Source organism: Buteo buteo, chromosome 2 (genome assembly GCF_964188355.1).
Source record: "Buteo buteo chromosome 2, bButBut1.hap1.1, whole genome shotgun sequence".
Classification (NCBI taxonomy): Eukaryota; Metazoa; Chordata; class Aves; order Accipitriformes; family Accipitridae; genus Buteo; species Buteo buteo.
The window spans coordinates 62437532-62452866 of record NC_134172.1 but is presented as its reverse complement, the minus strand read 5'-3'; the positions used below and the strand labels follow the sequence as shown (position 1 = coordinate 62452866).

Sequence of the window (15335 nt, the reverse complement as noted above, 5' to 3'; positions counted from 1 at the left end):
AAGAGGTCCGAATAAGCCAAAGTCAGGGAGCAAACACCCCTCAGGCAGCTGCACATGTCCAGGGCAGGCCAGGCAGAACATCGAACCAATGCCAGCCCCAGGGGAGTCACAGCTGTGCTCCAAGCAATTTTCTGGTGTTCTCTGTGGGGCCAGGGGAGCCAAGAGATCTGCTGATAAGAATGCCCAGTGTCTGCAGCAATCCTGCCAGCCAAGCCATGCAGCGCCTTGCCAGGACACCTAACTCCACCACCCTGCAGGGGAACAGGCAACACAACTTTGATGGGCAGGCAAGAAATAGTCACAACCTCCTTGCCACTTGCTACCTGGTACAAGGAATACAGCTATGCTGCACAGCATTCCCCCTCCAAAAAGCCTGCTCAGCACCAACACTTCTGCTCCCAAGCCCTCCCAGGCAAGCTCTCAGCCCTAAAGCAACAGCCACGTCAGAGACCCTGGGGAGACACTTGGGACTGTGCCACTGCCTGTGCACAGAGGATGCTCTGTTGGAACCCAACAAGCAAGAGAGCACATGCAGGCTGGATGCAGCCCCCAGTAATGCAGCTTCAGTCAGCTGCGCTTCATGACAAGCTTACGTGGCAAAACCAGCAATAGCTCCTTTTTGGAGAGCTTTCAAATGCAGCTCCTAACCCAAGACCATAACCACAATGACCTTCAGCAGTTATTTCAAAGCTGCACAGTGCCACAGGGCTGAGAACCAAGGGCTCACTTAGACTCTAGCGAGCCCAGCAGCAAGCAGGGATCAACAGCACGAGGGGAAAGAAAGCCACAGAACAGCTGAAAACACCTTCGGTTTTGTTCAGCAAAGGCACATCATGAAACGCAAAGCCATGCCTGGGTAACCAGCGCGCACATGAAGACACAGCACTCCAGCTTGTTGCTAAAGAGAGAGAAACCAGGTCTGAGCTCACCCTAAAATGTATTTTTCTCACCACCTTCATGGACAGCTGAAAATGAGGGGACACACCGCTCCCAAGCAGCACTGAGCGTTGAGAGGTGGCTGTCTGCAGAGTGGGGATGCACCCAGCATTAGTTAGCTGCACCCCCTTCCCCACCATGGGGACGCACCCAAGAGTTAGCTGTATGCCCTTTCCCATACCATTTCCCTGGTGTGCAGAAGCTGCCAGGAGCGAGACAGGTTTCTCAAGCCTGCCTCTGTTGTTTTCTGATCAGCAGGCCAACAGTCTCACTCCAAACAGTTGCTCATAAGCCTCAGGCAGTGGATTTTAATCCTCAACACCAGCAAGGCAAAAACCAGAGGAAAAATAAAACAAATCTCTACAGCAAGGAAGAGAGAAGGGAGGCAGGCCAAGCCTGACCAGCCTTGTAGCTGGCACCCAGCAGGCTGGGCTCCCGCAGGCGGTGGGCCTATGACCACCCTCAGCAGTACCAAGGACCAGGATTTCATGGGTGAGGGTGCGCTGGTGAGTGTGTGAACACACGCAGCACTGCTGTTCACGCAGGGGGCCCGCAGCAGCTCCCTGCAGGTGTGGCACCCCACCAGCACGATTCACGTGCCCTGTCAAGAGCATCACCTGCCACATCAGCAAAGCCCACCGCACTAATGTGGCATTCTCCAGACCTCTGCTCCTCATTAAAAGCAAACATGCTCCAGTGTGGCATTCAACCCAGGCCACCACACACACCAAATTAACTGCCCTGTCTGCCAAATCTTAACAAGCCATTTCTCATTCACCAGTCCCAGCGTGTTGACCAGCAAGCCAATAAGGAAGGACATGAATGGGGTGTCCAGGGAACAGACTGTGCGAGTGCCATACAGCCTTCCTACTTCTCCCACCACCCTCCCAGCACTTGATTTCCTACTTTAATATAAGGGAAAATGCAGTATCTGTATCCATGTGCTGCAGGAGAGCCCTGAGTTGTGCAGGCCAATAAAGCCTATGGCAGACTGCCATGTCCACAGCTTCCCACACAGCTCTCCTGCCCCTCTGGTACCCTGCTGCAGGCAGGAGGCAGACAGCTCGCAGCCTCTCTCCTTGCCTGCCGCGAGCCAGAAGCACACTCCTTATAATGACAGTCCAACACAGCTGCAGAACCAGCTTGCCAGCAACCAAAAAGATGCCTGGTGGGCGGCGACTCTTCCTTACCCTGGGACTGTACACCCAACCTGCTCCTCCACAAGGCAGGGAGCCTCACGTACCAAGGGGAATATGTGCTAAGGCTGCCAAGAAGACTGCGCAAAGCTTCAGGTCAGAGTGACGACACAACCCTAGCCACATTTTAGATGGAAACAGGCAAAGTAGCTCTGTGGACACACTCTCAGTGCGAGAAGCAGGCTGTCTTCTCTGAGGTGCCTGGCTGTTACCCCTGGGCAGAGATGGTATTGTGGGCTCAGCTCCTACTGGCTTCCTGGATCAGTGGTCATGAGGAGCCAGACTTCCCAGTAGCATAAGAAAAGCCTCTTCTGAATTAGCGGGCCTGCAGGAGCACAGGGGTTATTGCCAGCTGCTTCAGAGGCTTCTTGTAACAGGGCAAACCACCCAGCTCTCTCCAGCTATCAGGAGGGATATAGAGGTTTCGGCAGAAACCAGCACCCTGTACACTCTGCACATTTTCCTGTTGTCTTTTTTTTTCCCTTGCGCACAATCACTCAGAACTTCACTTTGCTGCCCAAGTCTATCCTCAAGGTCACCAGCCCTGTAAAGATGCCACCACACACATAATTTAGCCCACAGCACCTTTATTAGTACGAAAGATGTACAAAAGCCAGCTAAACTGGTAGACCTTGACAGCTGGCCCATTCAAAGAACCTTTTATAAGGTTACTGCTTGAGAGCTACATACCAAAGAGCACTGAACTCAAGCCATCCCAAGGTAGACAGCAAAAAAATGAGATGGCATTCCTGAAAGCACAGATCTTCCCCTTTTGCTGTTGTTAATATCCTGCACAGCAAACTCAAGCTGTCAGAAAACAGCTTTGCCACACTGCAGACAGCTCCTCAAAGGCAATCAGAGCCCTTTGTGCCTCTATTTTCCAACTGTAGAATGGGGATAAAAATCAGCCTTCACAGCAAGGCTACTGGGAGGATCAACAAGCACTTGCAACGCACCTCAAGACTTGGCTGTAGACACATACAAAGAGCACATCCAACACCCAGAGCAGATTACCTGCTGGGACGGCACAGCAACACCGGCCACAGCTCCAAATGGTGATGGAGACCCCACTGCAGAGTCCGGTCCTGCTGAAAATCATTCCTTCAGGCATTTCTGTCAGTCTTCTCCAGTTGAAGCTCCCTGCCATAGACCTCCACAGTGGATTGCCTTTACCCCTGCTAGCCATCCAGCTGGTGCCCCCCCTCCATTTGCTGCTGTTACCTGTTGGCTTTAAGTTACTCCCTATTGTCCTCTTGCTATAACCACAGTAAAGTAAAAGGGTGAGCCAGGCTTTGCATGCTCCTGCCAACCTGCCCCCTGCTTCATCTAGTGAAAAGCCCATGGGAACATGCCCTAGGAAACACACCCAAGCCAGGAGCTGAACAAAACATGGCCAAGCCACCAGCAGCTGGACCACAAGAGCACAGTCAGCTTTTTAAGCATTTCCAGGGCCTCGCAGGCAGGATGGACACCACTGCTTTGCCAAATGCCTTGTCTGTGTATGAGCAGCAGAGTGGGGAGGGATGTACAGTGCATGAAGCGAACTCAGGGCCAGCCTTGTTTTGCCCACCATGGCCACATCTTGCACCACAATTCTTGAGTGCAGACACTGAAGGCTGATCCCAATCTACATCTTAGTGCGTGACAAGCGAGCAGCTCTCCTTTGGGCTAGGCAGCATTGCCATCCTGGTCCTAGGGGTCTAAAAACCCAGGTGACAAAGGAAGCTCAGCTCAGTCTGTGCTCTCTCACATGCAGTGAAGGTTGGAGGGGCAGCAGGAGGCACCTCCAGGAGCAAAAGGATATTTTGCTACACTGCTCACTCCCCAAGTACAGGACATCTCCATCACCAGCTTAGAGGTCACTTGCTTGATGCTGCCCTGTTGGAGAGGAGCTCCTGCACACGCCAAGGCTGCACCTGCCCTGTCAGCGCTGCAAACCCAGGCCACCCCACCCCAGGAGAGGGCAGAAAGGTTGGTTGGCAAGATCCCTGCCTGTGGCAGTGCCAGGCACTGGGGGAGCCAAGCCGTTTCTCAGCACCCAGGAAGGCAACATCCCAAACAACCACAGTCTGAGAGTTTACTGTATGCTGTGGTGAGGTCCCATGGCTCATGGCATCTGTTCTGCCTGTACATCCTAAGAGAAACTAGCAAATCTTGGCCCAAAATAGCAACAGAGAGAAAGCTGCTGTTCTCCAGGCCTGAGAACTTCCATTCTGAAGCATCAGACCTGTTTCCCAAGCATCTAAAGAACAGGGAGAGAAAGCAAAACATAGTAAACTCTCCTGCTGCAACACAGAGCAAGAGCACCCTTCATAAGCAGCACCGCTAGCCCACAGTCCTCAGGTCCACATCCTTACACGCACCTCGACTTCAACTGCTCTGCCCTGCCAGGACTGTAACTCCCTGACATTTACCTCCAAGGGCTTCCAGTTTATTTTGAATTTAACTCTCTGGGATACAAGTTCTCCACAACCTCAGCTGAAGCTACTTTGAAGAACAGTCTCCCGAGTTCAGAGGCCATCTGTAAGGAGACATTCCTCTCAATCATGTATCTCAATGCTTCCTTGCATTTGTGTCTTTTACACCATCCCAAGAAACACTCCAGCATGGGAGGAAGAGAGAAGTGCCAAAATGAAATTCATTGATTCCTCATGTGCAAATGCTTGGAGTTCAGCAATGCCAAGTTTGGTTCCCTCCTCAGCTACAGGCAATTCTTTAAAAAGGCTACCCAAGTGTATTAAACAGCAAGCACCCAAAGTCCTGCCCAGACATGCTGCAAGTAAAATGCTGCCGAAAGCACACATGGAGAGGTAGCCCCTTCTTGTCCCAGCTCATAAAGCCCTTCAGTGAGAGGCCAGCTCAGGGAGCAGTGGAGAGAGACAGCATCAACCTCACCAGGCTGGATGTCCAAACTTGCACAGGGAGGGAGCAAACCCCTCCTGTAAGAGCACACCCAAGCTGCATTCACTAATGCTGACCACAGAGCACCATCTTTGCAGTGTCCCTTCTTCTAAGCAGAGCTGGGACCTCAGAGCACACCAAGCCCCTTCAAACAGCGCACAGGCAAAGCTGCTCTGGGTCTCTCCTGGAGTCAAGCTACGTTCATTCAGGGCACAGACACAGGAGACACCCACCATGTCCAGGACCCTCCTGGGCAACCAGCACCATCTTCATGGGGTCAGCTAGCCAGCAGGCAAGCACATGGCACCAGCTGCACCAAACTGCCAAGAGACTCTTGATCCTGCTTGCCTGGCAGGCCTACAGACATCAGCCTCCTTTGACATGTAGCAACATGAAGGCCAGGCAAGCAAACTCTGGACATAACCGCAGAGCATGGGTCCCACAGACCCATGTCCTTGCCCACTCTTACTGCATGTACCTGTGAGAAATCTGTGCCAACATGGTTTCCACATCTCCTCTCCCTCCATACCTGGATGAACCACTCATTTTCTGACCCCTTCCTTCAACAGACATCTCTGGAGGAACTAGCATGCAAAAAGGTCCAGAAATCCACTTCTGCTCTGCGAGACATCTCCCTCTCCCAGCTCAGGGTGGCAGAAAGAGCAGGAAGTAGAGCTTGACCCAGGAAAGGGTTTAGGAGCACTGCCCAGAACTCCTCATCCCTAATGTCATGCTCTGCTCAACAGAGAGAGAGAAACCCTGTCTAGAAACCAGAGAGAGCCAGCAGAGAGCCTGTCTAGAAACCAGAGAGCAGCATCTGCAGATAACCACATCTCCACACACAGTGCACTATGCTCTGTCAGATGTGGGCACAGCTATACCTATTCAAACACACATGGTCTGCAAGCCTGCAAAGTCACACCTCACTACAGGGCTTCAAAGAGCCTGTGCCCATAGCGACCCACTCCTTCCCTTGCCTTCCAGATTCAGGACCCTGGTCCTCACGCTCAAAGCACAGTATGGGACTGGCCCAGCTCCAAAACAGCAATGTTATTCTCAGACAAAAATTCTCACCCTCCGGAGCAAGGAGGTGGAGCAGTGCCTGTGACTGGCCCACAAATCTGTAACCACTTCTCTGAAGAAATCAGGGTAACCACAAACCTCAGCACCTTCACAGTAAGCGCAAGCCTTGCTTCAGTCAGCCTCCCCACAACATCACCGCACAGCGAACAAACAGAGCACAGTCTCTGCTGTCTGCGGTAAAGGAGAGAAACCTGCCTTTATGCATGCACAAAAGTGCATGCCGGGAAAAGCTCAGATACCCTGGTGAGGGGCACCCTACGGGGACTGAGAAAGATCACGGAGAAACAGGGCTTTGCTTGCCCTAAAGCAACAAGCAGAGAAGCATACAAATAAGAGCAATACGCTGTGCATTCCCACACCCCACTGCTGTCCTTCCCAGGCTAAATGAGCACAGGGTACAGCAAGGATGCACCACAAACACATACAGAAGTCATCAAGAAAGAATGGCTCTCTCCTCTCAGATAGTCAATTAACAGTCACCTAATACCTAAGCTTCATTTTATCTTAATTATGTCTTAAGTTCAACCAAAGCAGATGAAGCATTTAGGGTTAAAGGTGCTCAGTGCACAAGACCTAGAGAACTCAAGGCAGCAGCTCACACAAAAATAGCAGCTTTCACAGCTCATCTATTGCAAAGCACTAATGTTTATTCTTGTATCTAGGACTAACTTTAATTCTGCCTCAATGCACATACATAACAAGGCATTAATGTTTCTTAAAGAACTAATACTTCACCTATCTATACGTCAAAAAAGTGAGAGTTCCCCATAACTTTGCATCACCCTTGTTCCTGTGTGTAGCACACTGGCACATTGCTAATGCTGGACTTCACCTTCAAAGGTAGCTACTAAGCATAGGCTAAATTGCAAAATGAAAACCAGAAAGTACATAAAACAACTTAGTTATCTAATTACCTTCATGACTTCCGAAGAGATGTTTAACAACTGGAAGTTTTTTGAAGGAAACTCAACTATGTCCACATAACAAACGTCTATTTCTAGTGCAATACAGAGGGACCAAAATTCTTGGCAGTGGCTGCTAACATGGAGGGGCTGGTAGCTGAAGTCCTTCAACTAGCTAAAGTCCTGCTTCTGCATTCAAAGAAATGCAAACAGAGATACCTCCTGGGGGAAGGGGTGGGGGTCTTACATCCTAGGAAGTTTTACCAACCCTCAGGGCAGTAAGTGCTGCAGTTCCTACCCCCCCCAGGCACACTCTCAGCAGGCCAGCCACAGGGACAGCCGGCTGCGCTTCCCCCACCAGGCATTTGCAGAGGCTTTTGGCCTGGGGTCCCTCACAGCACACTCATGCCCTTCCCACCTATGTTCCTGTGCAAGAGCTCCCAGGCTGCAATTTAAACACATGCTTTAGAACCACATATGATACTGAACGAAACAACCTTGCCCCTCCCCACCTACCTGTCCCTCCCTTGCAATAACATGCACATTAGCAGGGGCACGCGGCCAGTTGACGGGGCTGGGTTAACACCAGCCTGAGCCCAGATATTGCCTCCTTTTACTCTAATGCAAAGCAGGCCTCCACAGATCCCACACTTTTATGGAAACATTTAGGAAACACAAATACTCTGCAAATTGATATTGACAAGCTAACTTTCTCCTTTTGGCACAGTCACCCCAAAAGGAAGCAATGAGTTACCTGCATTTCAACCAGACTTCCTGTACCAACTGAGCCAAACGGCAGAAAGAGCCAGACAAGTATCAGAAGGCTTCACCAGAAAAGACCTAAACTTAATTTCACCAGTTAAAATGCAATTAAAAAAAACCCCAAAACATCAAAACCACAACACACCCCAAAACAACCAACCAGATAACACTACCTATACTAGTGCAACATTATGGCTGCATAAAGTTAGGGCAAAGGCAGGACTGCAGAAGACGTGCTGTACCTCCTAGGATACACGTTAATAGTATCACTGTCAGACTGCTACCGAGCAGCAAGCATCCCTCACCGGGAAACCAGGGCTGGAAAATGTGATGTGCACCCCATGGCCAAGGCAACATCTCATTGTGATGATAACACCTGCACTCCTTGATCCATACCCAATGCAATTCTGCAAGTACATTTCCAGCTCCCACATGAAAAACAAAGAGAGACTAGGACTCGGTTCCCACACTTCTCGCTTTCTTTTCTGGACCGAAGAGAGTGTTTTGCTCCTCTTAGAGCAGGATTTATACTCACTACAGGCTGGGAATCCCCTAGAGGCAACAGGCTGCAGCACAGAAACAGTGTGCACCCCTTAACCTCAAGGCAACACTTCCTCCACAGGGGGAAGGTCCTTGCACAAAGGATGGGTCAAGTGCTCCGCTGACCTCCTCAGTGCCAATGCCACCAAGGCCTCCAGCTCCTCTCTGAGCACTGGGGCCCAGGGCAGTGCAGGGCAGGAGCCCTATGCCCAGGCACCAAACTCTCCCAGCTTTTAGCTGACTTCCTGAGGAGCCGAGTGTGCTCAGGCATTCCTCGGAGCACAGCCACAACCCCTCTCCAGGTATCGCCAGGGTCCTGCCTCAACCATTTAAGCCTGGCCACAGCGTCCCAGGTACTTCCTACTTCTTAGGCTGACTGGACACATCCAACATAACAATGCTAAAAATTAATAGCAACATATTGGCAGATTGCTCTGCTGCATACCAGATTTTCCCATATAAGGGAAAGTTGAAGGCATTGTCCTATCACACGGAAAACATACTGCACCAGCCTGAGATATTAGAAAGCACAATCAGAGTCTCCTCGTGTCACAAGCTGACACCCACAGCACCACGTTTTTCCCCTTTTGCTGATGGTTTGGACAGCTTTCCCCAGCTCCGCTATTTCCACCAGAGAGGCTTGTGCCTGAAGATCACTGGAGGTTGGCTGGGACGGGCACTGCCCAGCACAGCGTTTGCAGCATGCTGCTGCACAGGGGCCCTGCACTTTCTTAGAGGATATGGGTTCCACCACCACCATGCTGGCAATGCAGGCCCTGATATTGCCACCGTTCCCAGGTGAAGTGTAACTCTGTTTTCATGGGGTTTTAGGGTGCTGAGAACACACCATACAAACCTGCACACTGTCACCAACACTCTGCCCGCAGCAAATATTGCTACTCAACTGACTACATAAAGACCATTCACCCTGACCATCTCCTCTCCCCTTTACACAGCTTGCTGACCCCCAACAACAGCTCTGCCTCTGCTCTCACAGACCAGGGTGAAGTCACCAACACCAGAGGCTGACTCCACTGTCCCAAGCAGGAAACTGGGGATGAGAGGGGAGAAATGCTTTCACTGCTACTTACAGGAGCAATGAAAACAAGCCCTCTCAGCTCCCCTGAAGCCCAGTAAGACATCCAACCTCCGTGCTTGCCAGTGTCTCTTTAAGACAATTTCAGAGAAGCCTCCCTACACATGCCTGCTTTCCAGCCCCAACACACCAAGTCCACATTCTGGCACCAAGGGCTCACTCTCAGTGCAAGGCCGATCAACCCTCTCCTCTCCTTCGCAAGGGCAAGCTTCTCCTGCACGCCAATGTGCACGATACTAACTCTTACCTGTGCAAACCTGAGACAGGCCAAGACACTGGCAGCTTCATGCAAAAAAAGGCCTGCTCTGGCAGCCAAGCTCTCAGCCTTGCCATCTTGTGAAAACAAGTTCACTTGCTTGTACAAACCCCTCTTGAAATAACACAAACCATTAAAGTAAAACACTTTATATTATCCACCTGTAAAAGTTTATGTCTTTGGAGAAGCTCTTGAGAAAATATTAAAAATATCTCAAGGAAGACTAAATCTTAAAAATGACTGAGATTACATGGGGGGTAGGGGGACAGAGATTTGCTTCCTGTTAAGAAAATATGATAAAAAAGCAGTCAGGAAAATGAGACATTCCTCTGAAAGCCTCCTCCACCAAGCCACTGGAAATCAACAGACCCTGAAGATACACACAGCACTCGCCACTGGGGCTAACACTGGTGTATCCAGGGCCAGCTGCTCAAAGACCAGCAGCTTAGACAGAGCCACTCTCCCCTAACGCCAACATGCAGGACAACAGAGGGAGAGGTAAACTCAAGCCATTAAAAAGGCATACGCTACCAAACCAGACAGCAGCACTCAGAACAAGGTAATGAGGGACCCTGACAGCACCTTCCACAGGAGATGTGCATTATTCACATGCTGCAAGCATTGAGAAACAGCAGAAGAGCTGCCTTAGTTTCACAGATTCACACAGCCTAGTTTTTAACACATCCGTACTAGCCCACAGCAAGGGGCTGCGACTGCCTTCTCAGCAACAGGGCAATCAACATTTCTGTTTGGAGGAATGAGACAATAGGCAGAAATAAACAGCCACAGCTGTGGGATGGGCTTCAAACTTCACAAAAGTGAAAACAAACCAAGATCAGGCTTTCTCCAAGTCTTCTCATTGACTTTGGCTTTTATTTGAAGTATAGTGCTACCTACTTTCAGTTCTGCTGCACAAGGTACACGCAGACATTTTGACAGGATGCAACTCTACTAGTTATCATGTTTTACAGCTTGAAGCATTCAAGGGGCAACATTCAATCAGCTTCACCCCACCACTGCTGTGTGGTTCCCATCTTGGCAGCGAAGGAAACTCAGCTGTATGTCCAGTCTCCTGAAGGACCTGCAAGTTTAGGCAGCTGTACCAATTCAGAGATGATGGGCAGAATTAGCTTTCCAAAAGCAAACAGACAACAACATTAAGCTTTGTAGTGGAAGAGGAATCAGTTTTCCACTAAACAAGTGGGAAAGGAACCCAGTGGCAACCCTTGAACAAAACCAACCCAGTTGGAGGCCAGAAGCCTCAAGAGAAACAACCTATTTACTCCAGGAAGAATTTACTCCCAGAGCAAAAATATGCTGTTACTGCTTCATACTTCAACAGCTGGACCAAAACAACAATTTCTCTGCAAAACAGCACAGCAGAGCTCCTGCATGAATGAGGTAAACAAAGGGCAAGGAGAGGCAAGGCGGCACCTATTCCTGTGCCATCACCTGAACAGGGCCATAAGCAACAGCAACACTTCACAGCAGGGAAAATACTTGCAGAGCTCTGACCCCACACCAGTTAACCAGCTGCCGAATATCTGTAGCTCTACAAGCGAAGGGGTCAGGGATAAACATCTAACAACTACAACCACATCTGTCTGCCCACAAGAAGCCCCTCTGTCACGGAGGCCAGTGACTGCAGAGGAGTGCTGGAGACTTCTGCACAGACCTACAGGACACTTTGCACAACCACAGCAAACCATTCCCATCCCTCTCCCCTCGTTCTCCAACCCCAAAAGCATTTGCTGCATTTCCCAAGCAGGAGGTAAACAATGAAAAAGCCCGAGCTTTTGGCTAAAAGCATCCCAACTCACTGAGGAAATAAAGCAAGCACTTTTCATAGCAAAATTACTGAAAATTACTCTACCACATCGAAGGCCGGCAGCAGACCAAGCAGAACCAGCTCTCCGTGTGCTGAGGCAGTCTGCCTGGCCTCCACGGGCCCCGACTTTACTGTGAGTTTAGCGTAGTTGTCAGGAAGGCAAATCGATAAACAGAGAAAACGTTAGCTGCTCCAAGACGGGTGTGCACACTAGGCATCTGCAGATACTAGCAGATGACTTCTCTTCATCTTTGCGTATTGTTTGCGTGCGTTTCTCTCACAGCGTTTACCCTACAAACCTCATTGATCCGAGACTGAAATCCACCTCAATCGCCAGTAAAAGTCACTAGTAAGAACAGGGAGAATCCCACAACGCAGCCACCAAAACACAACGGACGCAAGGCTGCGCGGGGCGACTACGGTGAGATGACTGCAGCGCGAACAAGACGCGACTCCAACGTGACTGTGATGCCCCTCTGTTGTGACATGGCTGCAATGTCACAACAGATACACGTTTGCTCCACGCACAGCGGACCAAGCGGGACGCATCGGCCGATGACAGGGACGAGCTCGTCGCCCGGAGCGGAGGGAACGGCCCTTTAACCGCATCCACCGCCCCCCGCCTTCTCATCGCCCCGGGTGCCCTTGCTCGGCAGGGGCCGGGCGGCAGGAAACCCATGCCCCGGGGGCCTCCGGCCTGCCAAGGGACCCGCTTCTCCCCCGCCCGCGAAGTTTAAAAGACTTAATTATCGATTTTCTCGAGCACTGCGGCCGGAATGACGGCGGAAAGCTGCGCCCCGCGGGCAAGGCTGCCGGCACCCCCCATCCCACCCGCCGCTGCGGTCGCGCAGCTCGGTGCGGGGCCGGGGGCCTCACTCCCCCCTTCCCGGCCGGGAGGAGCCTCCGCGCAGCGCCGGGGGGAGCCTGCCCCGCCTCCGCCCTCCGCGCGCCCCGGGGGCCGTCGCGGCTGCGGGGGGCGCCGGGCTCCGAGCTGCCGGCCCGGCGCCGGCTAGGCCCGGCCTTCCCCGCGCCTGGCGGGCCGGGGCGGGGGGGGAGGCGGCAAGCGGCAGGTCGGGCCGGCAAGAGGGGCCGCGGCCCGCCCGCCCGCGCCCCGGGGGAGGGCGGCGAGAAGAACGCGCGAGGACGACGCCGCCCCTCCCCCGCGGCCGGCCCGTCCCCGCGGCCGGAGCCATGACAGGGCCGGCGGCTGCCCCGGCCCCGCCGCCCGTCCGCCCCGCGGCCCGCGCCGCCGCCGCCGAGTTCATTCATAGCGCCGCCCCGGCGCGGCCCCGCCGCCGCCCCCCGCCCCGCCGCTGCCCCCGGCCACGCCGGGCGGGCGAACCCAAAAGTTCGGGGCAGAACTTACCTAAAATGGCTCCTCGGCCGCCCAAATACAAACAGCTATTATTTGGTGAAGTTTAGCCCAGCACCCTGCAAGGACACCCTAACCTCGCCCGGGCACGCCCCCGCCCCGCGCCCATTGGCTGCCCACCGCCGCGCGCGGGCGCCCATTGGCGGGCCGGCCCGTCAGCCGCGCGGCGCCCGCGCCAAGCTTGGCTGCAGCGCGCCCGCCGCTCGCTCCATTGTGCTCCTGTTTGCACCGATGAGAGCGCGGCGCCGATTGGCCGCGCCGCCGCCCCCGCGCGCCGCCCCCCGCCACTGCCAGCGCCCCGCCCGCGCCCTCCACGTCCGCGCCCGCCGCTCGTTCCCCGGATGTGAACCGGCCCGCCCCAGCCGCAGCCCCAGCCCCAGCCCCGGCCCCGGGCCCGCTGGGGCCTATGGCGGACGCCGCCCGCCCCGCCGCCTGGCGCGGGGCTGAGCGGGGCCCGCTGGAGCGGCGGTGCGTGTCCACGGCCCCGCGCCTCGCTCGCCGGCGCCGGGGGCCGCCCGAGGCCTCGAGAGGTGCGAAGGCGCCCGGCGGCGGCCTCGCGTGGAAAGGGCCGGGAGAGCGTGGGGGCAGCTTCGGGAGGCCGCCGGCCTGAGAGGAGGGAATGCTGCTCCCCGGAGGGGTGCTCCAGGAGAGCCGCTGGGACAGACCTGGGGCACGGGCTGTGTTAGCCACCTGTCTGGGGGAGAACCTCGGCAGGGAGCAGCCGCACCGGCTGGCAATGAGACAAGCCTTCCGGGGTGGGTTTTCTGTTGGAATTCCTCACAACTGGACTTCCTCCGGGTGCCTGTGCCTTCCTGGTCACACAGCACTTGGGGGCTTCGTGCAGTGGCCATGGTCCCTTTTCCAGCTCAAGCAGCCTGGCAGCCAGACCAGCAGCACCCTTGCCTTGGTGGCCGGCAGCATCGATGCCTGCCTTTTCTGCCCAAGAAGGCGTGAGCTGCTCGCCTGCTTGGGAGGAGGACCAGGGCTGACAGTGTGGAGTCACTCCATCCTCCCAGCTGATGCGAGATGCTCTGAGCAAGTTAGCTCCGGCACCAAAACGAAACTCTGCGAGAGCTGATTAGCTCTGCTGAGACTTGGGGCTGATTAACCGAGTGCAGCACAGTCCTCGTGCAGCCATCCAGCTTGCCCCAGGCCCCAGAAGGTTGCTGGCACAGCCTTGCGCTGCACCCTCTGAAGTCCTGGCTTGTTCAGCACCAGCTGGCACTGATGTCCTGCGCTGGCCAGCTAGCACATTCCCTTTACAGCTCCCGGCTTTCCCCAGATGCTGTTCTCTTCCACTTGTCATGACAGGCTCCTGTGCAGAGCAGGCAGCACCACTGGGCAGTGCTGGTGTGCTTTGGAGGTACCTGTTACTGCACAGGTGTAGGTCAAACACAGAGGACACAGCCAAGGGACACATCTATCGCAGAGCTACTTCCACTCTGTTCCACACTTCCTTCAGGTCCCCTGCGCAGACCAGTATACCACTGTGCTCCTCCCAGCGAGGCAGGACTTCCTTCTCTGCAGCATTCCCCTTTACCCTTTCTCACTTGCTCCAGCCCGCATCTTCACTCTCCACCCTTTTTCCTCTCTCAGCCTGGCTCGTTGCCCATGGATGGCACTGGTGGACACTGCTGAGATCTCACATGTACGTTTTGTCTCTCCTGACCCCCAGGTTCAGATACTTTTTCCGTTTATAGAAGGTCGACATGTGTGAAGTATTCCTCTCCAGGGTCTTCCCCTTTCCCTAGTCCTGCCTGCTCCTTCTCCAGCCACCAGGCATGCCTGTACCTGATCTTTTTCTTTTCAACCTGCACTAGTCAACCTTTGGCCAACAAACTCCATCCTTTGCTATATCCTCCCTCTCTCTCCAGAGCAGCACCTTGGCCTCCATATGAAGAATGCCTGTAAAGGTGGAATTAATGGGTACTTTATGACCAGAAAAACCAAAGCAGCTTATTTTCAGATTAACCACTTTTTGGGCAGTTGGTCTCAAAAGAATGCCTAAGGGTGGTTAAGCGACTCGTTGCTGTACATGCAAAATAGGTGGGCCAGTTGTTAGGAAATGGTAAAGCAAGACACAAACAAATCCCTTCCTGGATGAGAATTCATCCGGCAAATACCATTTGGGAAGACATTTTAACACCTTCATTATAGAATTGCGGAAGCGTTGGTGGGAAGGGACCACAGGAGGTTGTGTTAGAGATTTCCAGAGGTCCCTTCCCAGCACCACAATTGTGACCAACACAAGATGAGATCAGCTGTGGCTGATCTCCTGTGTGCTAAGGAAGTCTTAACACCCTTCACGGCCAGAGATTCCCCCACCTTTCTGATGACCTGTGCAAGGCTGCACCATCCTCCCAAGGAAAGGGTTTTCCTAACTGTCGTGGTTTTACCCCAGCCAGCAACTAAGCACCACACAGCTGCTCACTCACCACCACCACCACCACCCAGTGTGATGGG

At 53.6% G+C, this 15335-nt stretch overlaps 1 protein-coding gene across 10 annotated transcripts in view; it reads right to left on the bottom strand.

Annotated features, from left to right (window-relative positions):
• Nucleotides 1-12982, bottom strand: part of CHD6 (chromodomain helicase DNA binding protein 6) — a 100781-nt gene extending 87799 nt beyond the window's left edge. For 5 of the 10 annotated variants that reach the window (XM_075057907.1, XM_075057885.1, XM_075057943.1 and 2 more), the window contains exon 1: nucleotides 3147-3314. In XM_075057907.1, the coding sequence (XP_074914008.1) occupies nucleotides 3147-3279 (133 nt within the window). In that variant the 5' untranslated portion in view covers nucleotides 3280-3314. Of the gene's footprint in view, nucleotides 1-3146; nucleotides 3316-12866 lie in introns of those variants that run through there. The other 5 variants (XM_075057917.1, XM_075057925.1, XM_075057934.1 and 2 more) reach the window with 4 other exon arrangements.
• Nucleotides 12983-15335: the final 2353 nt, after the last annotated feature.